At 38.9% G+C, this 27,770-nt stretch overlaps 1 protein-coding gene across 4 annotated transcripts in view; it reads left to right on the forward strand.

Annotated features, from left to right (window-relative positions):
* The window catches only part of LOC128690374 (serine-rich adhesin for platelets-like), a 364,642-nt gene that overhangs the window by 306,332 nt on the left and 30,540 nt on the right, over positions 1 to 27,770 (forward strand). For all 4 annotated transcript variants that reach the window (XM_070089660.1, XM_070089659.1, XM_070089658.1 and 1 more), the window contains exons 11-15: positions 761 to 1,298; positions 5,328 to 5,445; positions 11,077 to 11,230; positions 13,058 to 13,221; positions 13,526 to 13,821. In XM_070089660.1, coding sequence (XP_069945761.1) covers positions 761 to 1,298; positions 5,328 to 5,445; positions 11,077 to 11,230; positions 13,058 to 13,221; positions 13,526 to 13,821 — 1,270 coding nt within the window. The remainder of the gene's footprint in view (positions 1 to 760; positions 1,299 to 5,327; positions 5,446 to 11,076; positions 11,231 to 13,057; positions 13,222 to 13,525; positions 13,822 to 27,770) is intronic.

Genomic DNA, 27,770 nt, shown 5'->3' on the forward strand with positions numbered 1-27,770 from the left:
ATGAAACCAATCAAAATCATATCTATTTCTGTAATATATCTTCCATTCTCTCAAATGAGACCAAAAAAATGAGAATCTTTCTTTCAACACACTGGCCGTATCCCACCGAGGCGGGGTGGCCCAAAAGGAAAAACGAAAGTAAAAAATGAGAATACAACCATAAAAACCATACAAAAATACACCACAAAGTCAGTTTTACACATAAATACAGTTGCAGTTTTTTCTCATTATGCACTGTGTGCTGCAAGTTTTTTTTTTTATAGTGCACACTTACCACACAGACCTATTCTCTCATATGTAGGCCCAAATTTACTGGTCACAGGTTATCTGAGTGAGCTGAGCTCGTGGTGACCAACAGTGGCTTCAAAGCCACCTTAACTTTTATGGACAATGTACGGTGTATGTGTTTTACACAACGTGAAGCATTTCTATTATTCGTTGGAACCATGGCTAGGGCTAAAAGTGAGCAGGTTATAACAATAAATGGAGAAAAATGGAATGACTTGTGCAGCAAATAGAGCTACAAAACAGTAGCGGCATGTTGGTGTAGTGACCTGGGAAATTTGAAATTATGCTAGCCAAAATTAGTGCCGGATTACTGATTGCCGGATTAGTGATGGCTGACCTGTACTAATAAAAACATATCTTTTGTTCTTCAGAACTGTTCTTTTTTTTTGTTGTTGTTCTAGGACTAATGAATAGATTAACAGTTTTCATTTCTAATGTTTCTAGATATAGATTTGTTGCTCTATAATTTCAGACGATCATTTTGTGAAAGTGGAGAGAGTGAATGTAGCGGGAGTCGTACTAGCAGTCGTGTGGTTACTCCTGAACCATCCACTCCAACATCTGTATCAAATATGTTGCCTGGTGGAACTTGTTCAAGTCCTGACAACTGTGATGATGGAGTTACGGCTCCATCACCACCGCCTCCTCCACCCCCACCACCTCCACCTACGATGTCACCACCTCTTACCGTAATGGAGTCAACAAATAGTGCTAATGGAGGATCAGGAACATCATTAAATGGTACAATATCAGATCCTGCATCCATGGCAATGACAGCAGTATCTGTACTGCCAGGAGCAACAGCTCTGCTAACAGAATCAAATAGTGACAGAAGATGGCAGGAAGATGGCAAAGATGCTGGTGATGACAAAGCTCCAACACCACCACCCCGTCCACATCATCGACTTGCTCGCCCCACACCACCACTACCACCACCACTTCCCCAGCAGTGCCCTCCTACACCTACACATCATGCTCGAAGGCCTCATCATTCCATTGGCAATGATCAAGTATGTTATCAAAATGTTACTGATTCTGAATAATCTTATGCTAGAAGTATGCTATTAACCCTTTGACTGTCGCAACCCCCAATCCTGAGGTGTCTCCTGGTGTCGCAAAATTTCAAAAAAAAAAAAATTATTTTTTCTTATGAAATGATAGAGAATCTTTTCCCGATTGTAATGACACCAAAAAAAACGAAATTTGATGGAAAACTGACGGAATTATGCTCTCGCGAAGTTAGCAACATCGGCAATATTTACAAATCGGCGATTTCGCCCACTTTGAGCCCTATTTTTGGCTAATTCCATTGTTCCAGTCGACCAAACTCATAGCTATTTCTTTAGAACTCCATTTTTTCTATCGTTTGAGTACAAGAAACTGCCCATTTACTGATTTCAACTACCCAATAATGTGGTCAGAAATTTGCAATTTGGCCAATTTCACGAAAATTAAAAAATATGACAATTTCAAAATAAGGTCCAGAATGAACAATGCAGACATTCCTGGCTCAAAATAATATTTCTTTGCTCATCAGTCATGTCTCCAGGCCCCTCTGATATTACTTTTGCTTTCTATTTTGAATTTTTATTCAAACAAAAAATAGAAGACTTACTATTATACAGACTACTGCAATACTGTAATAATTGTATAAATAACATCAACCCATTCATGACTGCATATTAGAATGGCTAGTTGGACATTTATTGGACAATGACATCATTTGTTTACTTTTGAACATTGGCAAAAATCAAACATTTCCCCTACTTTGAGCTCCATTTCCAGGTTCTTTTTATAGTAAAATCAGTCAAAATCACCTCTATTTCTATAATATGTTTTCCATTCTATCAAATGAGACCAAGAAAATGAGAATACAACCATAGATACTATACGAAAATAGACCACAAATTCGGCATTTTAATTAAAAAAAATGGTCGGAGTTTTTTTTTTCTCATTATGCACTTTGTGCTCCAGAATTTTTTTTATATGGTGCACACTGACCACACAGACCCATTCTCTCACATGTGGGCCTACCAGCTTTCTCCTGCTTGATTTGAAGCCGCTAGAATTTATGAGTATATATACGTCAAACACGGTACCTCGTAAGACGTATATATACGGCCGCGCCAGTCAAAGGGTTAGAAAAAGCTCATGGTTACTAGCATATTTGCATTAAGTTCTAATACAATATTTGATTTATTATAAATTTTATCTGAAAATCTTAAAATTTTTGTTAAAATTTCTTTACTCCATTAAACTCTGAAGGGAAACTGTATTTGTATTTTCCTGTAGATTGACTGAACCTACACATAAAAAATACATGGAATTACTACCAGGAAAAAAAGGGTTGTAAATGCTGCAGCGAGGAGATGGTTCGAGGAAGTGGAGATGTCCTGTCTAAGGGCTATGTGTGGTGTAAATATTATGCAGAAAATTCGGAGTGTGGAAATTAGGAGAAGGTGTGGAGTTAATAAAAGTATTAGTCAGAGGGCTGAAGAGGGGTTGTTGAGGTGGTTTGGTCATTTAGAGAGAATGGATCAAAGTAGAATGACATCGAGAGATATAAATCTGTAGGGGAAGGAAGGCGGGGTAGGGGTCATCCTCAAAAAGGTTGGAGGGAGGGGGTAAGGGAGGTTTTGGGGGTGAGGGGCTTGGACTTCCAGCAAGCGTGTGTGAGCGTGTTAGATAGGAGTGAATGGAGACAAATGGTATTTGGGACCTGATGAGCTGTTGCAGTGTGAGCAGGGTAATATTTGGTGAAGGAATTCAGGGAAATCGGTTATTTTTATATAGCTGGACTTGAGTTCTGGAAATGGGAAGTACAATGCCTGCACTCTAAAGGAGGGGTTCGGGATATTGACAGTTTGGAGGGATATGTTGTGTATCTTTATATGTATATGCTTCTGAACTGTTGTATTCTGAGCACCTCTTCAAAAACAGTGATTATGTGTGAGTGAGGTGAAAGTGTTGAATGCTGATGAAAGTATTTTCTTTTTGGGGATTTTCTTTCTTTTTCGGTCACCCTGCCTCGGTGGGAGACGGCCAACTTATTAGAAAAAAAAAATAAGGGTGCTGTTTAATTAGAATTATGCTTATGATTCATCACATTCTATAAGTAATCTCAAAAAAGAATTTGTTTTGGGATATCTTAGCAGTTTTGAGAAGTAATTTTTTAACTTGATACAAGCTATTCCTAAGTTAATGCCAGGAGTTTTGCAAATGGAACAGTGTCCTAATTATCAATAAATTATATATGTCAGTTTGTTTTATAAAAAAAAAAAAAAGGCATTTCTTTAACCTGTCCAGTCAGCACCTTTGATAGTAGGACAGTGCTCAGATTTTTTTCTTTGTGCCTTCATATCTCATATTTCACTCTTAATGATAAGACTGAAATGCACTGTCAGTATTTTATACCATTTGTTTCCATTTTACTCTTGTGAATATCAGTGGGAATATACTGACAAGTATGTTAACTCTATTTTACCCTTCATAATTGCATTTATGTTATAATTACATGATCTTTGGCATTACCAAGTCATCATGGCCCCTAAAGTGCACAGTAAACAGGCCATTTCTCTGAAGATCAAGCAAGAAATTAGTGCATTGGTGCATGAGTATGGTTTTTGACTACAGCTGTCTACTATTATCAAGCAAAAAGAAATGATCAAGAATATTAAAATGGCTGTTAGGTAGTAGGTTGGTAGACTGCATCCACCCATGGAGGTACTGCTGTCCTGCCAAGTGAGTGTAAAATGGAAGCCTGTACCTGTTTTACATGATGGTAGGATTGCTGGTATCTTTTCTCTGTCTCATAAGCATGCAAGATTTCAGGTACGTCTTGCTACTTCTACTTACATTCAGGTCACACTGCACATACATGTACAAGTATATATATATATACACACACCCCTCTGGGTTTTCTTCTATTTTCTTACTAGTTCTTGTTTATTTCCTCTTATCTCCATGGGGAAGTGGAACAGAATTCTTCATCCGTAAGCCATGCGTGTTGTAGAGGGAACTAAAATGCCGGGGGCAAGGGGCTAGTAACCTCTTCTCCTGTATAAATTACTAAATTTAAAAAGAGAAACTTTCGTTTTTCTTTTTGGGCCACTCTGCTTCGGTGGGATACGGCTGGTTTGTTGAAAGAAGAAGAAGATTAAATTGGCTGATGAATCTAAGCTAGTGAAAAAAGGTTGAGAACTTGTCATACAGAGGGAAAGATTGTTGTAATTTTGGATAAGAGAGAAGCAGATGAAAGGAGATAAATGCCTGCAAGTTATATGTGACAGCGTGTAAGATACAGTAAAAGTCATACTTCCAGGGGTCTTGGAATGATTTACAGGAGGGCCCCGCTTAAACAGCAGGTTATGTTCCAGGCTACCGCTGTAAAGCGAAACTTGCTGTGTAAAAGCTTGATAACATGTTTACACTATCATATATTAAGTGAGCAATAGAGCTAGGCCCCAAAAAATGCACATACAGCATACACACTACTTATCTTAAAATATTTTCGTCCTTAGCTTACAGTGAGTAGTGAATATATTTATTGTAGGAAGTCTGAATGAAGAATGGGTATGATTGAAAACTGATTAGCAAAACTCTGTCAAGCGAAGTGCTGTAAAGTGGAGCCCTCCTGTACCATAAAACCATGTATTTTGAAGGCATGGTATGTCTTCTGGAATGGATTACTATCACAACTCAAGGGACCACTGTATAGCAAAACTAATAAACCAGATGTACAGTTAGATTTAAGGTGCTGCTGTTTTTTTCTTTATTATTTATCTTTGCAGTATTGTTAATGAAAAATAGAATGAGTATTTATTAGAGAATGCACATGTAATTTCATTATTATAGCACTTAAGAATTTGAAGGTAAAAATTACAAATTTTGGTATATATTTTCTTACCTGATTGTCTCTCACTCAAAGTGAAACTTTTCTTGAGGTTTTGAGTTGCAGTGCATGCAGCTGTCCAACAGATCTTGCCAGTAATGTACTTGTATTTTGTTAGCAGATTAGTTATACAATGTGTTCTATACAGGATTTTGGTGGACACACGGAACGCCACAGTCGTACTATGCGGTTACCGTCCATTCCAGAAAGAACTATCAAATTCCAGAGAGTTGAAATCCAACCTGGGGAAGAACCTTTACCAACCAGTTAGTAGTACTTCTAGTATTTTTCTGTTACTAAATATTTATTAGGTATCACCAGCAGATATATACAGTATTTTGATATAGCTGTTTAATATATTTATGAATTGTTCTGTAATATTTAATTTATTGTATGGAAATATTTTAGCCCTTTCAGAGTCAGTGCCATAGATCTACGGCTTTACGTTGAGGGTCCAAACCGTAGATCTACGCCATGAGCTCAGCTCACTTGATAAGCTGTGAGTGGTAAATTTGGGCCTAGATATGAGAGAATACATCTACGTGGTATGTGTTCACCACATAAAACAAATCCTGCAGCACACAGTGGATAATGAGAGAGAAAAACTGAGACCGTAATTTTTTATTAAAACAGCAACTTTGCAGTGTTTTTTGTATGTTTTTATAGTTGTATTTGCAATTTCTTGATCTCATATGATAGAATGGAAGGTATATTACAGAAATAGAGATGATTTTGATTGGTTTTAGTATAGAAAATGGCTTGAAACTGAGCTCAAAGTAGCAGATATGTTAAATTTTTGCCGACGTTCAAGAGTAAACAAATGACCTCGCATGTCTAATACACGCCAACTGGTGGGTCTAATATACATTCACAAATGTGCTGATATTATTTATACAATTATTACAATATTGCATGACATTAAATCTTTTATTTTTTGGTTTGAATAAAAATTCATTATGTGAATTAAAAATCAAAATGGAATTCATTTGTAAAGCCTGAAAACATAACTAATGAACAGAGGAAATGTTAATTTAGTGCTAGGAATGCCTGCATTGTTTATTCTGGACCCTATTTTGAAATTGGAATTTTTGAACTTTACACTAAATTGGCCAAATTACCAATTTCCAGTCACTTTATTTTGTAGCTGAAACAGCTGAATTGGCGATTTCTTGTGCTCTATCAATAGAATAGAAGTAATACTAGTGAAATAGCTAAGAATTTGATAGACTGGAATAATATAATTGTCCTAACATGGGAGTCAAAGTCGGCAATATCGCCGATGCATAAATATCGCTGGCACATAAAATTTCACAAGAGCATAATTTCGTCATTTTTCCATCAAATTTCATACTTATTGTTTTATTACCCTCAGAAAAAGATTCTCTACCATTTCATAAGAAAAAATAAAAAAATTATTTTTTGAAACTTCTTGAACACTGGTGTGCACTTTGAAATTTGGCCTCTGGACCCTGAAAGGGTTAAGATTGTCCTAGGTAGTAAGTGGTAGAGAGCAACTGCCCAGGGAGGTACTACTATCCTACTAAGTGAGTGTAAAATGGAAACATGTAATTGTTTTACATGATGGTAGAATTTCTGGTGTCTTTTTTCTGTCTCATACACATGCAAGATTTCAGGTACGTCTTGCTACTTCTACTTACATTTAGGTCACACTACACATACATGTACAAGCATATGTATATATACACACACACCTCTGGGTTTTCTTCTATTTTCTTTCTAGTTCTTATTCTTGTTTATTTCCTCTTATCTCCATGGGGAAGTGGAACAGAATTCTTCCTTCGTAAGCCATACATGTTGTAAAAGGCCACTAAAATGCCGGGAGCAAGGGGCTAGTAACCCTTTCTCCTGTATAGATTACTAAATTTAAAAGGAGAAACTTTTGTTTTTCTTTTTGGGCCACCCTGCCTCAGTGGGATACGGCCAGTTTGTTGAAAAAAAAAAAAAAACATGCAACGTTTCCAGTACGCCTTGCTACTTCTACTTACACATAGGTCACACTACACATGCATGTACAAGCACATATATACACGTCCCTCTGGATTTCTTCTATTTTCTCACTGGTTCTTGTTCTTGTTTATTTCCACTTATATCCATGGGGAAGTGGAACAAAATTCTTCCTCCATAAGCCATTCGTGTCATAAGATGCGACTAAAATGCCAGGAGCAAGGGGTTAGTAACCCCTTCTCCTGTATACATTACTAGATATAAAAAGAAAAACTCATTTTTCTTTTTAGGTCACCCTGCCTTGGTGGGATATGACCAATTTGTATTGTCTTAAATTTTTTTAACCTGTTGGCCACTTCCCACTTATTGGGGGTGGTACTCTGGAGATCACATTCACCATTGCTACCATAACTATTTTTCCAGAAGGGTGCATAAGTTGTTGTAGAGTGCTAACTCATCATCCTAGTGTCCACCTAGCTTCCATAACTTAAATCAAGTTAGTTGGTTTATCTGAATCCCTTTATATATAATATGGCCGGTTTGTTGAAAGAAAGAAAAGATCTTGCTTACTCTCCCTTTATATAGTATATTATCTTGCTTACTTTTCTAGACTACAGTCTTAACTCTAGACTAACATGCTTATGTATACTTCTCAATTCCTTTAACTCCTTTACTACTCTTCCTTGGAAGAACTCTCTGCTCTAATTCACTCCAAATTTATCCTCTTCACCCACCAATCTTGATCCATTCTTTCTCCATTATCAAATCTCAACACCCACTCTGATTAAACCTGACACCTTTCATACTGCCATAGTCATTAATTTCTTTTCCATGTTCATAGCATAACATTAACACCACACATTGATCTCTGACAGCATATTTCCACATCATTGCTGCTGCATTGAAAAAATGCTTCACATCCATATTAGGGCAATATCCTCAGATGTGTCCTTGGGGAGTGGTGGGCCCAGTGGCCCTGCAGGCTAAGATCAAGTTAAATAGAGTTCAGAAGGAAATGGGCGTTTGGCCCTCTTCCTCCAACAAGAATCTTCACTATGACAGTTCTGTCACTTGAGGATCCAGAAAGTACATTTCACATATAGCTACCTATTTACAGATGCTCCTCTTAACCCCTCACCTCTCTAGCTTATGGCATGTCACAGTTTGTACACAGCTTAGGCCTTCTGCTTTTCACCTAGTGTTGAGTGTTTGTTGCTTGTATTGTTTGTTATTTTTGTCTATTTATAAATCTACAAGAGCAGTACAGTGTCAGGAAGGTATTCAGACTTGATCCAAGGAAGGGGAGGGTAGCTCTAGTTCCTTGGATTAAAAGATCATCATTACCAGCATCAAGGGACCCTTCCTGAAGGGTGTCTTGGGTGTAGAAGAGGAAAGAGAACCATTTTGTTGCATCAGAATAGAGGAGGCAGTTAGGGTAAGATATAAACAGCTATTGGAGGATAGATGGGCTAATGAGAGCATAGGCAATGGGGTCGAAGAGGTATGGGGTAGGTTTAAAAATGTAGTGTTAGAGTGTTCAGCAGAAGTTTGTGGTTACAGGAAAGTGGGTGTGAGAGGGAAGAGGAGCGATTGGTGGAATGACGATGTAAAGAGAGTAGTAAGGGAGAAAAAGTTAGCATATGAGAAGTTTTTACAAAATAGAAGTGATGCAAGGAGGGAAGAGTATATGGAGAAAAAGAGAGAGGTTAAAAGAGTGGTGAAGCAATGTAAAAAGAGAGCAAATGATAGAGTGGGTGAGATGTTATCAACAAATTTTGTTGAAAATAAGAAAAAGTTTTGGAGTGAGAATAACAAGTTAAGGAAGCCTAGAGAACAAATGGATTTGTCAGTTAAAAATAGGAGAGGAGAGTTATTAAATGGAGAGTTAGAGGTATTGGAAGATGGAGGGAATATTTTGAGGAATTGTTAAATGTTGATGAAGATAGGGAAACTGTGATTTCATGTATAGGGCAAGGAGGAATAACATCTTGTAGGAGTGAGGAAGAGCCAGTTGTGAGTGTGGGGGAAGTTCGTGAGGCAGTAGGTAAAATGAAAGGGGGTAAGGCAGCTGGGATTGATGGGATAAAGATAGAAATGTTAAAAGCAGGTGGGGATATAGTTTTGGAGTGGTTGGTGCTATTATTTAATAAATGTATTGAAGAGGGTAAGGTACCTAGGGATTGGCAGAGAGCATGCATAGTTCCTTTGTATAAAGGCAAAGGGGACAAAAGAGAGTGCAAAAATTATAGGGGGATAAGTCTATTGAGTATACCTGGTAAAGTGTATGGTAGAGTTATTATTGAAAGAATTAAGAGTAAGATGGAGAAGAGGATAGCAGATGAACAAGGAGGCTTTAGGAAAGGTAGGGGGTGTGTGGACCAGGTGTTTACAGTGAAACATATAAGTGAACAGTATTTAGATAAGGCTAAAGAGGTTTTTGTGGCATTTATGGATTTGGAAAAGGCATATGGCAGGGTGGATAGGGGGGCAATGTGGCAGATGTTGCAGGTGTATGGTATAGGAGGTAGGTTACTGAAAGCAGTGAAGAGTTTTTATGAGGATAGTGAGGCTCAAGTTAGAGTATGTAGGAAAGAGGGAGATTATTTCCCAGTAAAAGTAGGCCTTAGACAAGGATGTGTGATGTCACCGTGGTTGTTTAATATATTTATAGATGGGGTTGTAAGAGAAGTAAATGCGAGGGTCTTGGCAAGAGGCGTGGAGTTAAAAGATAAAGAATCACACAAAGTGGGAGTTGTCACAGTTGCTCTTTGCTGATGACACTGTGCTCTTGGGAGATTCTGAAGAGAAGTTGCAGAGGTTGGTGGATGAATTTGGTAGGGTATGTAAAAGAAGAAAATTAAAAGTGAATACAGGAAAGAGTAAGGTTATGAGGATAACAAAAAGATTAGGTGATAAAAGATTGGATATCAGATTGGAGGGAGAGAGTATGGAGGAGGTGAATGTATTCAGATATTTGGGAGTGGACGTGTCAGCGGATGGGTCTATGAAAGATGAGGTGAATCATAGATTTGATGAGGGCAAAAGGGTGAGCGGTGCACTTAGGAGTCTGTGGAGACAAAGAACTTTGTCCTTGGAGGCAAAGAGGGGAATGTATGAGAGTATAGTTTTACCAACGCTCTTATATGGGTGTGAAGCATGGATGATGAATGTTGCAGCGAGGAGAAGGCTGGAGGCAGTGGAGATGTCATGTCTGGGGGCAATGTGTGGTGTGAATATAATGCAGAGAATTCGTAGTTTGGAAGTTAGGAGGAGGTGCGGGATTACCAAAACTGTTGTCCAGAGGGCTGAGGAAGGGTTGTTGAGGTGGTTCGGACATGTAGAGAGAATGGAACGAAACAGAATGACTTCAAGAGTGTATCAGTCTGTAGTGGAAGAAAGGCGGGGTAGGGGTCGGCCTAGGAAAGGTTGGAGGGAGGGGGTAAAGGAGGTTTTGTGTGCGAGGGGCTTGGACTTCTAGCAGGCATGCGTGAGCGTGTTTGATAGGAGTGAATGAAGACAAATGGTTTTTAATACTTGACGTGCTGTTGGAGTGTGAGCAAAGTAACATTTATGAAGGGATTCAGGGAAACCGGCAGGCTGGACTTGAGTCCTGGAGATGGGAAGTAGAGTGCCTGCACTCTGAAGGAGGGGTGTTAATGTTGCAGTTTAAAAACTGTATTGTAAAGCACCCTTCTGGCAAGACAGTGATGGAGTAAATGATGGTGAAAGTTTTTCTTTTTCGGGCCACCCTGCCTTGGTGGGAATCGGCCAGTGTGCTAATAAAAAATAATAATAAAAAAGAATAGTGGTGTGTTGAGGAGACTTGTGTATACAAAAAGTCTCCTGAGTATAGGATCCTAATAGATCAGTTTTAGTCACTAGTTTTCTTAATAAATTAAATTCCTCATCTTTATTATTTTTTTTTTTTTTAGATTGGGAGGCACGAATTGACAGTCATGGGCGAATTTTCTACATTGATCATGTGAATAGGACAACAACATGGCAACGGCCTTCAGGTAATGACACGGCTCAGACTCAGAGAAATCAGTCTACAGATCAGCTCCAGAGACAGCAGTTAGATAGAAGGTCAGTTTTATGAATGGATTAAACAGTTTAAGTTTTCTTATTTCTTTTATCTTCTTACGATCTGTTGGAGTGTGAGCAGGGTAATATTTAGTGAAGGGATTCAGGGAAACCAGTTATTTTTATATAGCCGGACTTGAGTCCTGGAAGTGGGAATTACAATGCCTGCACTCTAAAGGAGGCGTTCGGGATATTAGCAGTTTGGAGGGATATATTGTGTATCTTTATAGGTATATGCTTCTAAACTGTTGTGTTCTGAGCTTCTCTGCAAAAGCAGTGATTATGTGTGAGTGAGGTGAAAGTGTTGAATGATGATGAAAGTATTTTCTTTTTGGGGATTTTCTTTCTTTTTTGGGTCACCCTGCCTCGGTGGGAGACGGCCGACTTGTTAAAAAAAAAAAAATCTAATTAACCTTTCCTTTTTAGTCAGCATATTCTCAAAATGATTTGTGTTGATAGTTAATGCATAAGCTATGTTAGTCTTTACATAAGCTAAATATACTGTATAAGAATAAGTGGTGTATAGGATACTGATGACTAGATTAATCCATTTTCACTTGTATTCTCTAATAGAGGACTTAGCACCATAGCAGCTTAGACATTTACAGAAATCTTTTCAAAATTGATTTTGCTGACAAATTTAAAACTGCTTGCACTTTGGAAAAAGTAAAGTTATGCTGCCTACCTATACTACCTACCTATTTTGTAAGCTTTGTTGGGGTTCTCAAGATAAGTAGTTAGGGAGGACTAGAAGAAGAAGAAATAAAAAAGATAGATTAGAAAAGCAGTAATTAATGCTATGTTAAGTTTTGAGAGCTGGTTGCTTGCCAAGAAAGATTATTCTTTAAATGAGCATTTGTAATCTTTTATATAGATAAAAGAATTAACACATTTTCTTTGATAGGAATAGCTTAATGAAAGTTAATATGTATTTTATGTTATTATAAAAAGATTGGAGAATAATGTATTAGAATTTTTTTTTTTTTTTTTTATTATCACACCGGCCGATTCCCACCAAGGCAGGGTGGCCCGAAAAAGAAAAACTTTCACCATCATTCACTCCATCACTGTCTTGCCAGAAGGGTGCTTTACACTACAGTTTTTAAACTGCAACATTAACACCCCTCCTTCAGAGTGCAGGCACTGTACTTCCCATCTCCAGGACTCAAGTCCGGCCTGCCGGTTTCCCTGAATCCCTTCATAAATGTTACTTTGCTCACACTCCAACAGCACGTCAAGTATTAAAAACCATTTGTCTCCATTCACTCCTATCAAACACGCTCACGCATGCCTGCTGGAAGTCCAAGCCCCTCGCACACAAAACCTCCTTTACCCCCTCCCTCCAACCCTTCCTAGGCCGACCCCTACCCCGCCTTCCTTCCACTACAGACTGATACACTCTTGAAGTCATTCTGTTTCGCTCCATTCTCTCTACATGTCCGAACCACCTCAACAACCCTTCCTCAGCCCTCTGGACAACAGTTTTGGTAATCCCGCACCTCCTCCTAACTTCCAAACTACGAATTCTCTGCATTATATTCACACCACACATTGCCCTCAGACATGACATCTCCACTGCCTCCAGCCTTCTCCTCGTATTAGAAATTAAATGTAAATGTAAGATTCAGTGACGAGTGTTTTGTGAACTAAGTGAATATATAGTGATTGAAGCAAAGCTTGTAGGCAATAGGAAACTCTGTATGCTGTACCTGCTTCACCCACATTTTGTTGAAAATTGTATGTTATAAATGGATGGTGTTGATATGGGGCTTCATAAATAGTTTGAGAAAGTAGTATCTTCTTTATATTTATTGTGGTTTTCATTAATAGGTATCAGAGCATCCGCCGAACAATTACCTCCAGAAGAATGGAAATGGATGATTTCACTGCAACAGGCTCCACTAGTACTCTGTCTTCTTCAACTTCCACCCCAGCACTTGCTTCTTCTTCATCAGTCCCAGTATTATCATCATCTACTTCTGCTTCAACTAACAGTATGAATTTTTTTACAGTTCTTGCTTTGAAAGTACCAACTGTTTGTTAATGAATTATGAAGAGTTTCTTTAGCATGCACCATCTGCTTTGTGTGTAAATGGAAGCTATGGAAGATAGTATACATGGTGGAATAATGTATTTCTTTTTATTTTAAAATTTTACAAAGCAAAGTTGTTGGCTGCTTCAAATAAATTTACATACATTGTATGTAGAGTGATACATGACTTTCAAGAATGATCACTTACTTCTGTCTTAAGAAATTCTTTTTTATAATGTAAAATTTATAAGAAATTTATGTTGCAGATGTGACAACGCCAACTTCCTGCTCCTCGAGTATTTCTTCTTGTACTATGATATGTACATCGTCATCATCTATTCAGTCCCCTTCATCATCTGCTTCATGCACAGCCTCTTTCCCTCTTACGACATCCTCCACGACCCTTCCAGCTTCATCTTCAACGTTTCATCCTCCTCCTTCTAATTCTGGATCATCATCATCCTCGTCTGTGACCAGTGATAGAATGGATATGTTGCTTCAGCTACCAGCAGTGAAGTTTCTAACAAGATCAGATTTCTTCAGTGTTCTGCATATGAATGATGTAAGAATATGAGTTGTGTTATATTTTCATAGGGTACTGATATTGTTGGGTTTGTAGGAAAGATTACTTTTCTCTACCAAGTAAAGCATGTTTACCATACCCACCACATATACAAGGTCAGTTGTCGTTGCACACCTTGAATGCCATTACCATTCTTCTTTACTTCTTTTTTTTTTTTTTTTTTTTTTTTTGACACCGGTTGCCTCCCACTGAGGTAGGGTGACCCAAAAAGCACTTTCACCATCATTCACCATCATTGTCTTGCCAGAGGCATGCAAATATTATATTTTAGATGCCCCTCCAAACTAAAAATATCCCCACCCCTCCTTCAGATTGCAGGCACTGTACTTCCAACCACCAGGACTCAAGTCCAGCTAACAAGTTTCCCTGAATTCCTTCACAAAATGTTACCTTGCTCACATTCCAATAGCCTGTCAAGTCTCAAAAACCATTTGCCTCCACTCCAATCTAACATGCTCTCACATGCCTGCTGGATGCCCAAGTCCCTCATACGCAAAATCATCTTTACCCTCTCCCTCCAACCTTCAGCCACATGACTACGCCTACGCTGTTTCTCCTTGGTTACTTTCTTCCACTGCCTCAAGCCCCTAGCCCTCATCCATGCTATTTCCTCACAACCTGATGCCCACACCTTACATGACTTTTCACCCTAACATGCCATCCACATACCTAATCACTTAGTCACTCATCACCCTCATTTCTGCCTACACCACCAACCTCACACTCACTCACCTGATTACCCATCATCCATATCACCATTCACATTGGGCCACCAACAACCACACCTTTCACTCATACTACTCCCCCACAACTTCAGCTACACAGCTCCACTCCCATAGTCCCCACCAACACCTTACCCACACTTTCATGTCCTACACACCTAGTGACCCACCACTCTCATGACTGTTCACGCCAACAACTGAAAATACGCCCACCCATCATCCACACCACCTGCACCAGGCCACCAATACAGTCACCATCACACCACCTTGTTGCTTCCAGCCTCCACACCCATACCCTTCCATTTCCCAACACCAGCCTCCAGCCTCTGCCCCCACTCATCCATTGTTAGGTCCCCTACTCCATACCTGACCCCTCCTCCCCAACTGCTCTAAACCCTCCTGCCTACACCCCAGCCACTCTAACCCACCTTTTTAACTCCATACAGTTGCAGTGAGTGGGGCAGCTGAACAAAAAGCCATTTCCATCTGCAAGCAAAGATGTGGATATGGAATTTTTGATTGATACACATCACCAAATCTACCTACAATTACACTATTTTCATTGTTTTTAGCAGTTTCAAGACCTATTCAAAATTTGTTTGGCTTTTTTTGGGAGTCTAATGAACAAAAACCTATTTTTGCCATATGTACTTCTGTTTGCATACATTATTTGACTGCACGTTGTTTTCAGGAATGAAACTGTGTTATCTGACAGTCAACTGTATACAATATGTCAGTGTGCATTATGCAGAAAAGGCAGTGGCATTGTTGTTGGTGTTGGTGGTGGCAGTGTTGATGATAGTTGTGTTATCATTAGCATGGTTTTATTTTATGAGAAAGAGAGAGGAAGGGAAGGGATAGTGGCAGAGTTAAGGGATAGGTTAGAGTGAAGGAATGGGGTAGAGAGAAGGGAAAGAGTAAAGGGAAGGAATGTAGTTGACTGAATGAGTAAATGAAAGTACAGTGGTCCCTCGTTTATCATAATTAATCCGTTCCTGGAAGTGTGACTATTATCGAAATTTACGATTTTCGAATAAATTTTCCCCATAAGAAATAATGTAAATACAGTTAATCCGTTCCTGACACCCAGAAGCACATAAACAATACAATGGGACATGATGAATGAAACATTAATAGCATAACACTTATTGGCAATTCTTCTTAGTGTATGGAAGACTGGAGGAGGAGACAGATTGCATTAGTTACTCTTTGGAAGGGGAATCCCCTTCCATCAACACCTCAGGCACAAGGTGCTTTTCTGGGATTAATTCTCTTCTCTGTTTCTTAATGCCAGTAGGACCACCTTGAGAGTCACTAGAGTCCTGTCCATCAAAATAACTGTCCAGAGAGCTCTGTTTCTGGCATCTCTTTAACACCTCCCTAAAATGGGCCAAGACTTTGTCACTGTACATGTTGCCAACATGGCTTGCAACAGCCTTGTCAGGGTGATGTTTCTCCATAAATCTTTCCATCTTACCCCACATTTCAAAAGTCTCCTTAATTTCTGAAGAAGGCAACTTCTTCCATCTCTCTTCCTCCTCCTCTGCAGCAAGATTCTGAGCTGCAATCTGTTGCTCTTCCTGCTGAAGCTCTTGCAGCTCCTCAGTGGTGAGCTCTTTGTTGTGGTCTTCCACCAACTCTTCCACATCCTCCAAACTCACATCCAACCCCATGGAACTCCCCAGTGCCACAATGGATTTAACAACTGACATAGGCTCATCAGGGTCAGCCCCAAACCCTTCAAAATCCCTCTTGTGGACACAATCTGACCACAATTTTCTCCAAGCAGAGTTCAAAGTCCTGGTAGTCACTCCCTCCCAAGCAATGGAGGATGCTGAAGTGTTCTTTCCAAAAATCTCTTAGGGTCAAGTGAGTGTCTGAGGTCACATTAAAGCACCTTTTGTGTAGAGTTTTTTAAAGTTTGCAATGACCTGCTGGTCCATGGGCTGGAGGAGAGTAGTGGTATTCAGGGGCAAGAACTTTACTGTGATGAACCCAAACTCCTCCAAAATTAGGTCATCCAAGTTTGGAGGATGAGCAGGTGCATTGTCCATTACTAGAAGGCACTTGAGATCCAATTTCTTTTCCAGGAGGTAATTCTTCACACTAGGGCCAAACACTTCATTGAACCACTCGACGAAAATTTCCCTCATGACCCATGCCTTACTATTAGATTTCCAAAATACACAAAATTTACTCTTCATAACATTGTTTTTCCATAACACACTGGGATTTTCAGAATGGTACACTAGTAATGGCTTCACTCTGAAATCCCCACCAGCATTAGCACAGAACATGAGCGTCAGCTTGTCTTTCATAGGCTTGTGTCCTGGTAGTGCCTTTTCCTCCTGAGTAATGTAGGTCCTCTTTGGCATTTTCTTCCAAAAGAGGCCTGTTTTGTCACAATTGAACACTTGTTCAGGTTTCAGTCCTTCAGCCTCTATGTACTCCTTAAATTCATGCACATATTTGAGGTATATGTGGAGGCAAAAAATGTTATCTATGGAGGCAAAGAAGGGAATGTATGAAAGTGAAGCTTGGGTTGTAAATGCTGCAGCGAGGAGGCGGTTGGAGGCAGTGGAGATGTCCTGTCTAAGGGCAATGTGTGGTGTAAATATTATGCAGAAAATTCGGAGTGTGGAAATTAGGAGTAGGTGTGGAGTTAATAAAAGTATTAGTCAGAGGGCTGAAGAGGGTATGTTGAGGTGGTTTGGTCATTTCGAGAGAATGGATCGAAGTAGAATGACATGGAGAGTGTATAAATCTGTAGGGGAAGGAAGGCGGGGTAGGGGTCGTCCTCGAAAAGGTTGGAGGGAGGGGGTAAAGGAGGTGTTGTGGGCGAGGGGTTTGGACTTCCAGCAAGCGTGCGTGAGTGTGTTAGATAGCAGTGAATGGAGACAAATGGTATTTGGGACCTGGCAATCTGTTGGAGTGTGAGCAGGGTAATATTTAGTGAAGGGATTCTGGGAAACCGGTTATTTTATATAACTGGACTTGAGTTATGGAAATGGGAAGTACAGTGCCTGCACTCTAAAGGAGGGGCTTGGGATACTGGCAGTTTGGAGAGATATGTTGTGTGTTTTTATACGTATATGCTTCTAAACTGTTTTATTCTGGGCACCTCTGCAAAAACAGTGATTATGTGTGAGTGAGGTGAAAGTGTTGAATGATGATGAAAGTATTTTCTTTTTGGGGATTTTCTTTCTCTTTGGGTCACCCTGCCTCGGTGGGAGACGGCCGACTTGTTGAAAAAATAAAAAAAATTTCAGCCGCTTTTTGGTCCGAACTGGCAGCCTCACCATGCCTTACCACACTGTGTACAGTTCTTAAATCTCTCAAACCAACCTTTGCTGGCCTTAAATTCACAAATATCAGTACTCGTTGCAGGCAATTTCTTTATCAGATCGTTGTGCAACTGCCTAGCCTTTTCACAAATAATCGGCGTCATAAGACTATCTCCTGCTAATTGTTTCTCATTTATCCATGCCAATAATAACTTCTCAACCTCTTCGAGTACTGGTGATCTCATTTTTGTCAGCATATTTACCCCCTTTGCAACAACAGCTTCCTTGATTTCCTTTTTCTTGGCCATGATGGAAGCTATGGTTGTATGGGGTTTGTAATACGTCCTGGCCAGTTCTGCCATACGTACGCCACTTTCATATTGTTCAATGATGTTTTTCTTAAATTCAATCGTATTTCTCACCTTCTTTACCAAAGGCTTGGCACTAGGAGCTTTCTTTGGAGCCATGGTAGCTTATTTAGTAGTTGCAAGCACTAAAATGAATGGAATATTATGAAATATTTCGTATGAGCAAATGAGGGGACCATCGCTCATTGGTAAACAATGGCACACTGGCTGGGAAGGGTGGTCGGGGCGGCTCAGAGCGTGAGTACGCGTCCCAGACGAATGACTATTCACGAGTCAAACTACGATTAGCAAGCGAATGTTTTGACAACAATATCGTTACGATTTTCAAAAGTTACCACTATCGAGCCTTACAATTATCGAGGGACAACTGTACATAAAACAATTAACAAGAAAACATATACGTACATTATACACCGGTAGATGTTTTAGAAATTTGTATGGCCTTAATTATAATGTCTTGGTTGAATGATTTATCACATTAGCCCCAGAATTAAAACTGACACCCCATTCCCTTCCCTCAGCTCCCTTGATGTGTTTTATGCTTTTCATTGTCAGGACCCCTGAAATTAAAAGTGGTGACAATGTCAGGATTTAAAAAAAAAAAATCTACCAGAATAACAGAAAATCGTTTTCTGAAGGCAGTGACACCAAAAATATAATACTTGATTAAAAACTTACAGATTTACACAGGTACAAGGTTGGCAGTCTGTGCACAATTTATGTATCAGCGATTTCACCCACCTTGATCAATTTCATCGATCAGTTTGACCAAATTCTTTGCTATTTCACTATTATGCCTTGGTTGCTGTTGACTGAACACGAGAAACCTCCCATTCAGCTATCAGAACAACCCTATAAAGTTCACAGAGGTCGAGTAATTTGGGCAATTTTACTCAAAATTCAACAGATTCCATTTTAAAAACAAAATACAGTACCCTATAAACACTGTATGCATTACAGCAAAAGTAATCTATCCTCTGTTGTTTAATCATGTTCCCAGGCCTCTCCTATATTATACTTGCCTTCTATTTTAAGTTCATAATCTTGCAAAAAATCAGTTTTACCCTGTTTTTGAATAAAATATAACCAGCAATTGATCATGGTTTAGGGCATTGCAATAATTATAGGAGACCTAGTAAAAACCCATAAAACAGACTGAAGGGGCATTATGCTTCCTTAGGAAAATCATAAAAAATTTAATACATTTGCTGCTTTCAGGCATATTTCATCTCTGTTTCAGTAGTATGTCTTGTTTTCTGTGAGTTGATACCAAGAAACAGCTAATAAAAATCATAAAAACTGTCCTAGAATGCACCTCAAAATTTCCATTTTAAACCAAAGATAAAGTCCAGAGGCTTGCTTTTCCCATCATACACCATGTGGGGCAGGATTTTCTTTTATGCTGTACGCACACTCCACAGACCCATTCTCTTATGTCTAGGTCAGAATTTACTGCTCACAGCACAGTTGAGGGCACTGTGCCATCAAAAGCCCTGGAAATAAAAGTGCTGATAGCATCAACATTTTCAAAAAAAAAAAAATCATCTGAAATTATAGAGAATCTTTTCCTGGAAATATTGACACCAAAAGTACAATATTTGCTGAAAGTCTTATGGAATTATACATGTGCAAAGTTAGTGGGCTGGGTGCAATTTATGCATTGGCAATTTTGCTCACCAAGTCCTATTTTAAGCCAATTCCATTTCTTCATTCAACCAGTTTTTTAGCTGTTTCACTAGTGTGTCTTCTGTTCTATTGACTAACAACAAGAAACCACCCATTTACCTATCATAACTATACCTAAAGTCCAGAATAAACAATGTAGACATTCTTGGCACTAAAATAACATATCCTCTGTTCATTAGTCACGTCTCTTGGCCACTCTTATATTACTATTGCTTTCTATTTTGATTTTTTATTCTTACAAAAAAATACAAAATTTACTGTTATGCAGACTACTGCATTATTGTAAAAATGGTATAAATAATATCAGTGCACCAGTGAAAGAATATTAGACTCCCCAGTTGACGTGTATTGGATGTGTGGTGTGATTTGCTTACTCCTGAACATTGGTAAAAATTGAACATTTCCGCTACTTTGAGCTCAATTTCAAGGTCGTTTTCATCGTGAAAGTAATCAAAATCCTCTCTATTTCTGTAATAGATTTTCCATTTTATCACCTGAGACCATGAAAACGAGAATACGTACAACGATAAATACTATACGAAAATACACCTCCTCAAAGTTGGCATTTTAATCCAAAAAAACTGTCAGTTTTTTTTTTCTCATTACGCTCTTTGTGGTTCTGAAACCAACCAGAATCATCTGTACTTTAGCATTTTGTCTTCCATTTTATCTAATGACACTAAGAAACATCCTATGAAGCCATAAAAACCACTGTAGAAATCACCTTAGAGTTGCTATTTTAAATCAAATACGAGGTCAGAGGTTTGCTTTTTTCATTATTCTCTGCATGGTTCTTGATTTCCTTTGTACTGTGCACAGTCACTGCACAGATGCGTTCTCATGTCTAGGCCAAAATTTACCATTCACAGCTTATCTATGGGAGCTGACCTCAAAATGTAGATCTATGTTAGTGACCCTGGCATCAGTAAAAGAGATCCACAGCCAAGACAGTGAGAAGGTTAAAACATAGATCAACATGACTGACACTGGTGTCCGTAAAATAGATCCACAGCTGAGACAGCAAGAAGGTTAAAACATAGATCTGCATAAGTGACACTGCATCAGTAAAATACATCCACAGCTGAGACAGTGGGATGGTTAAAACATAGATCTGTGTGAGTGACACTGGCATCAGTAAAATAGATCCACAGCTGAGACAGCAGAATGGTTAAAACATAGATCTGCATGAGTGACACTGGTATCAATAAAATAGGTCCACAGCTGAGACAGCATGATGGTTACGTAGTTCTGCATGAGTGACACTGACATCAGTAATGTAGATCTACATAAGAGACAGTGAGAGAGGTAATTGAAACTGCCTAACAAAGTATAATTGAACACCTACTATATCTAGAATTCAACTTAAAAGCAATTTTAAGCCAGTTTTACCATTAAATATATCTGTACCATCTTTCTTCTTTCAATGTACCAGCCGTATCCCACCGAGGTGGGGTGGCCTAAAAAGAAAAACAAAAGTTTCTCTTTTTAAATTTAGGAATTTATACAGGAGAAGGGGTTACTAGTCCCTTGCTCCCTGCATTTTAGTCGCCTCTTACAACACGCATGGCTTACGGAGGAAGAATTCTGCTCCACTTCCCCATGGAGATAAGAGGAAATAAACAAGAACAAGAACTAGAAAGAAAATAGCAGAAAATCCAGAGGGGTGTGTGTAGTATATATATGCTTGTACATGTATGTGTAGTGTGACCTAAGTGTAAGTAGAAGTAGCAAGACGTACCTGAAATCTTGCATGTTTATGAGACAGAAAAAAGGACACCAGCAGTCCTACCATCATGTAAAATAATTACAGGCTTTTGTTTTACACTCACTTGGCAGGATGGTAGTACCTCCCTGGGCGGTTGCTGTCTACCAACCTACTACCTAGTATATCTGTACCATACATGCATAAAATGAGTAGACACTGCACAAAATATTACTGCATTTGATTAAAAAATAATAGGAAAAATGTAAAAAATTTGGCTTAAATTTTTATATCAGTGGCTGTCTCCTGCCAAGGCAGGACAACCCAAGAAAAAGAAAATATATTTATGAACATTTACTCAATTGCCATCGTTCCAAAAGTGTGCTGACATTACAATTAACATTTCTCTCTGACTGCATCATCCTCATTCTTGCTTCAGAGTGCAGGCACTAGGACTCAAGTCTGTCTAACTAGTTTCTCTGAATCCCTTCATAAAAGTTTTTTACTCACACTCCAATATGTCCATTAACCCTTAAACTGTCCAAATGTAGATCTACGTTTGCACGCGTAGCCAGGGCCGGATTACCGCATAGGCAAACTAGGCATTTGCCTAGGGCCCCGTGCATTTGGGGGCCCCGTGCATTTGGGGGCCCCGCGGTCCAAGGGGTTCAGGGGCTCATCCAAGACTGCGCACATGGTGCAAGTGCAAAGGGGTCCCTACCTAAAAAGTTCAAGTGTTTGGAGAGTAAAATTGATTTTTAAAAATTAATCAAAACAAAAATAAATAATGAAATAAAATAAAATAAAAATAAATAAACCTAACCATAGATGGCAACACTCAACACGCCTTTGTTTACATCAGAACAGCTGTGTTTTCCCGCTAATGGGTGAGTATGGGAGATTCCTCTCCAATTTTCTGTAGTAATTACACATTATCTAGACTTGTACTGTGACAAATTAACTGAAGTGTTATTGATAGACATTGATGTGTATGGATAAATGTTTGTTTTCGCCTCTAAATGTTAAGGGAGGTACCTGATAGGGTTACTTGACCAGTAAAGACGCATGGACCAGTAAAGATGCATTTTTGGTAAAAATACTATAAAGAAAAACCTAAAAATGCAAACTGACTTCCGTTTGTAGGTTTGAAAAGCACTTTGTCTTGTCTTTAAGTCTTTATCATTTCAATAACAGATCTCATTTGATTGATGTTCTACATCACTTCCGTCGCAAATGCTTAGTTTTCAAGTTGCGACGGAAGTGATGTAGAACATCAATTAATTTACTACATATTTCCCCAGAAACACATAAGCCACATCAGAAAATCGTTGGTTGGGTGAAAATGAAAATTGTCTGCAAAACATAATGATTAGTTTGGTTATGAAAATGGTAATATAAATACCATTGTGCATTGTTCTTGGACTCGGTATGATTTCTGTTTAAGTAAATTGGAGATCAAGGAGGATGAATTAGTAAAATATTCGTAGCCCAAATCACTAACCTAATCTATGGTAAAAGTTCTGTATATGACTCCTTTCTGGTAACGTTTTGAATTTTTAGATGCGCAGCCAGAGGAAAGGGGGCTACAAGGGCCATATCCCCCCAATTGACAGAAAAAAAATTTAATATTAATTAAAAAATTAATAATAATTGATAATGAAAAATTTGTATTTGCATGATTACAGACAGTGATACATCCTCATTATGGCATCTCGTGAACGTGATGTTGGACGTTCTTATGCGAGTGGGTCACAGAAAAGAAAGAAGAAAATTCAAGAAGAAGAACATAAAAAGAAAGATGTAGGAAGCTGCAGAAAGATCACAGACATGCTCACGAAAACAGTTTCTGATGTTACCAGTACAGTTGAATCTGCAGATACGTCAGATCATACAGGAAGCCCTCCCTCCATTATTTCTCAGCCAGCATCTACTTCTTTTGTGTCTCCTCTCAATGTCTCAACGGACATTTCATCCACAGGATTTGTCTTAAAAGATCCTGCCTCATGGCCAAATGTAATCCCAGATTCTCTACGTAATGCTTTCATTGCAGAAAACTTCAGTCAAACTCTGAACATTGACTTTAGGAAATCAGCAAGGATTTATGATGATGGAAGTCGTCGTTGTTTAAAGTCATCTATGTTTTATAGGAAGCTTGCAGATTCAGAAACTGTGAAAAGATCATGGATGGTATACTCTGAAAGCTCAAGAAAAGTGTACTGTTCAGCATGCAAAGAAAATACCTTCACACAGGGGCTCAATGACTGGAAAAATTCCAAGCATTTCGAGGAACATGAAAACAGCACCACTCACAGGAGCTGCATTTTAGCCAGTGTATTTCGTGCACAGATAAAAGGCTTATTGGATTCTCATTTGGAAAATCAAACTGAAAAGGAGCACACTTGTTGGAGAAAAGTTCTAGAAAGAGTTGTTGCTGTTGTAAAATTCTTAGCTCTAAGAGGACTTGCTTTCCATGGATAAAATGAGGTTTTTGGTTCGGAAAACAATGGCAATTTCCTAGGGATCATAGAACTGTTAGCACAATACGATCCATTCTTAGCAAATCATGTGTCACGCCTTGGGAATGCAGGAAGAGGCACTGTATCTTACATGTCATCTACTATATGCAATGAATTTATTGAACTGATGACTAAGAAGGTCCTCAATAACATCATAGCAGCTGTGAAAACTGCAAAATACTTTGCAATAAGTGTAGATTCAACACCAGATATTTCACATACAGATCAATTGACATTCATTGTTCGCTTTGTCGACTCCAGTGGTAAGCCTGTAGAGCACTTTATAAAATTCATTCCTCTTTCAGGCCATGATGGAGAAACAATGATGAATGTAGTACTGGATACTCTGCTTGAACATGATCTCTCTATTATGGATTGCCGTGGCCAGAGCTACGACAACGCAAGTAACATGTCGGGTAAATATAATGGATTGCAAGCCCGTATCAAGCAAATCAACCCACTTGCTGAATATGTGCCCTGCTCAGCACATTCTGTTAATCTTGTTGGATCATGTGCTGCAGAGTGTTGTGTCGCTGTAGTTTCATTTTTTGGACTTTTACAAGCACTCTTTAATTTTGTCTCTGCTTCAACACATCAGTGGAGTATACTCAAGTCACCCATTCATGGAGATGTCATCAAATCATTATCAACAACAAGGTGGTCAGCGCAGCATGATGCAACACATGCTTTGAAAGACAGCTTTGCTGAAATATGTTCTGCTTTGATCCAAATAGCAGAGGATGAAGACCAGACAGCAACTACAAGAAGCGAAGCAGCCAGCTTAGCATCAAAATTGGAAGATTTTGAATTGGCCTTACTCTGTGTGCTTTAGGACTGTATACTGAAACGGTTAAATGCCACGAACAAGACACTTCAGAAAATTGAAATTGAAATGGCTACTTGTGCTAACCTCTATGCAGGCTTAGTGGAATTTGTAAGCTCACTTCGCAATGATGAAGCTTTTGAAATGTTTGAAGAGAAAGCTAAACTGCTGGTGAAAGACTACAGTTACCGGGCTGATCAGCAGCGGTCAAGCAAGAGGAAACGCAATTTTGAAGAGCCAGACAATGAAATTGTGTTGCTACCAAGGCAGAAATGTAAGACAGCTACATACTTCGTCATTCTGGATTCACTGATTACAGAATTAGTGAAAAGAAAAGAAATCTACCAGAATCTCAATGACAAGTTTGGATTTTTGTTCAAAATTACTACTATGCCAGATGCAGAATTGAGAGAAGCTGCATTAAAGTTGCAACAACACCTTTCAGCAGATGTTCAGGACACATTTGTTGAAGAAATAGTTCATTTTTCTGGGTATATGAATCAGATTATAGCTCCACCTGAAAAATGTGCGCCCTCAGCTGCTTTGAAACATTTAAGAAATGCAGGTATCTCAGAAACCTTCCCTAATGTTGACATAGTGTATCGCCTTTACCTAACACTTCCAGCTACTAACTGTGAAGGAGAACGTTCATTTTCTGTTTTGAAAAGAGTGAAAAACCAGCTCCATTCAACAATGAGCCAAGACAAATTGTGTAACCTAGCCTTGTTGACCATTGAGTCTGATCTAACAAGAAATATTGATTTTCAGAATATAATTGATGATTTTGCCAATATGAAATCCAGAAAAAAGTTTATTTAAGAAGTGCCTGTGAATATAAAAAATTTTTTACTTTCTTGAGTTTATATGATTTGATAGTCTTATGCATGATGCAATGATAACAATAATGGTCAGTGATTTATAAAGGGAATAATAGTGCTGTAGTGGTTATGCTGAATGTAATAGGTACATGATGTCACTACTTTAATAGCCTAATCTAGTAATACTATACTGTCTTGAGTTTATTCTCTTTAAAATGCATGATTTAACAAGATAGTTATAATGGCTTGTAGGTAGTAGGTTGGTAGACAGCAACCGCCCAGGGAGGTACTACCGTCCTGCCAAGTGAGTGTAAAACGAAAGCCTGTAATTGTTTTACATGATGGTAGGATTGCTGGTGTCTTTTGTCTGTCTCATAAATATGCAAGATTACAGGTAAGTAAGTCTTGCTACTTCTACTTGCACTTAGGTCACACTACACATACGTGTACAAGCATATATATACACACCCCTCTGGGTTTTCTTCTATTTTCTTTCTAATTCTTGTTCTTGTTTATTTCCTCTTATCTCCATGGGGAAGTGGAACAGAATTCTTCCTCTGTAAGCCATGCGTGTCGTAAGAGGCGACTAAAATGCCGGGAGCAAGGGGCTAGTAACCCCTTCTCCTGTATATATTACTAAATTTAAAAGGAGAAACTTCAGTTTTTTCTTTTGGGCCACCCCACCTCAGTGGGATACGGCTGGTACGTTGAAAGAAAGAAGAAGTTATAATGGCTGTTGGTAAATGGTTTTGGTTGTCTTGATGTACTTTCCCTATTAAATTTAATCTAAATAGCCAGAATGTATTTAATTAGACCTTAAACAGGCTCACACCGATTCCCCCCCACCCCCAAGCTGGAAGGGGTCACTTCGCTTACCAGTAACTCAAAGGGGCCCCGCCAACCTGAATAGCCTAGGGCCCGGAGACTTCTTAATCCGGCCCTGTGCGTAGCGCTGCGAATGTAGATCTACTTTTTTTTTTACATAAGAAACAATGTAAAATCAAACGTAGATCTACGTTCGGAGTGCTAAGCGTGTGAATGTAGATCTACATTTGGACAGTTTAAGGGTTAGAAATCTCATCTCGCTTCATTCCTATCAAACATACTCACAATCCTGCTGGATGCTCAAGCCCATAAAACTCAAAGCCTCTTTTACCCTCTCCCACTCCAGATTTGTATGCCCTCTTCATCTTATCCTTCTCAGTCCTCTCTAAATGCCCAAATCACATCAGCAACGTCTCCTCAGCCCTACGAATTATACCCTTGGCGACTTCACATCATCTTTTAGTTTTTGCACATTGAATTCTTTGCTAATTAAATTAAGGTTGACCTAAGCAATATTGGGTAGAATTAAGACAAATTGTTTTACGTAAGTAGAATGACTTGGAGAGCGTATAAATCTGTAGGGGTCTTCCTCGCAAAGGTTGGAGGGAGGGGGTAAAGGAGGTTTTGTGGGCGAGGGACTTGAATTTCCAGTAAGCATGTGTGAGCATGTTAGATAGAAGTGAATGGAGATGAAGGATTTTTGGGACCGACGAGGTGTTGGAGTGTGAGCAGGGTAATATTTAGTGAAGGGATTCAGGAAAACCGGTTATTTTTATATAGCCAGACTTGAGTACTGGAAATAAGAAGTACAATGCCTGCACTTTAAAGGAGGGGTTTGGGATATTTGCAGTTTGGAAGGGTATGTTATATATGCTTCTAAACTGTTGCATCTGGGCACCTCTGCAAAAAACAGCGATTATGTATAAGTGAGGTGAAAGTGTTGAATGTATTTTCTTTCTTTTTGGGTCACCCTGCCTCGGTGGGAGACGGCCGACTTGTTGAAAAAAAAAAATTGTACACAAATAACCCGTACATAAAAGAGAGAAGCTTACGACGACGTTTTCGGTCAGACCGAAACGTCGTCGTAAGCTTCTCTCTTTTATGTGCAGGTTATTTGTGTATCGTTCCAGTCACGGTATTGTGCCTTTTTTTGTTATTTATGTTGTTAAAAAATTTTTTTATGG

Source organism: Cherax quadricarinatus, chromosome 29 (assembly GCF_038502225.1).
Source record: "Cherax quadricarinatus isolate ZL_2023a chromosome 29, ASM3850222v1, whole genome shotgun sequence".
NCBI lineage: Eukaryota > Metazoa > Arthropoda > Malacostraca > Decapoda > Parastacidae > Cherax > Cherax quadricarinatus.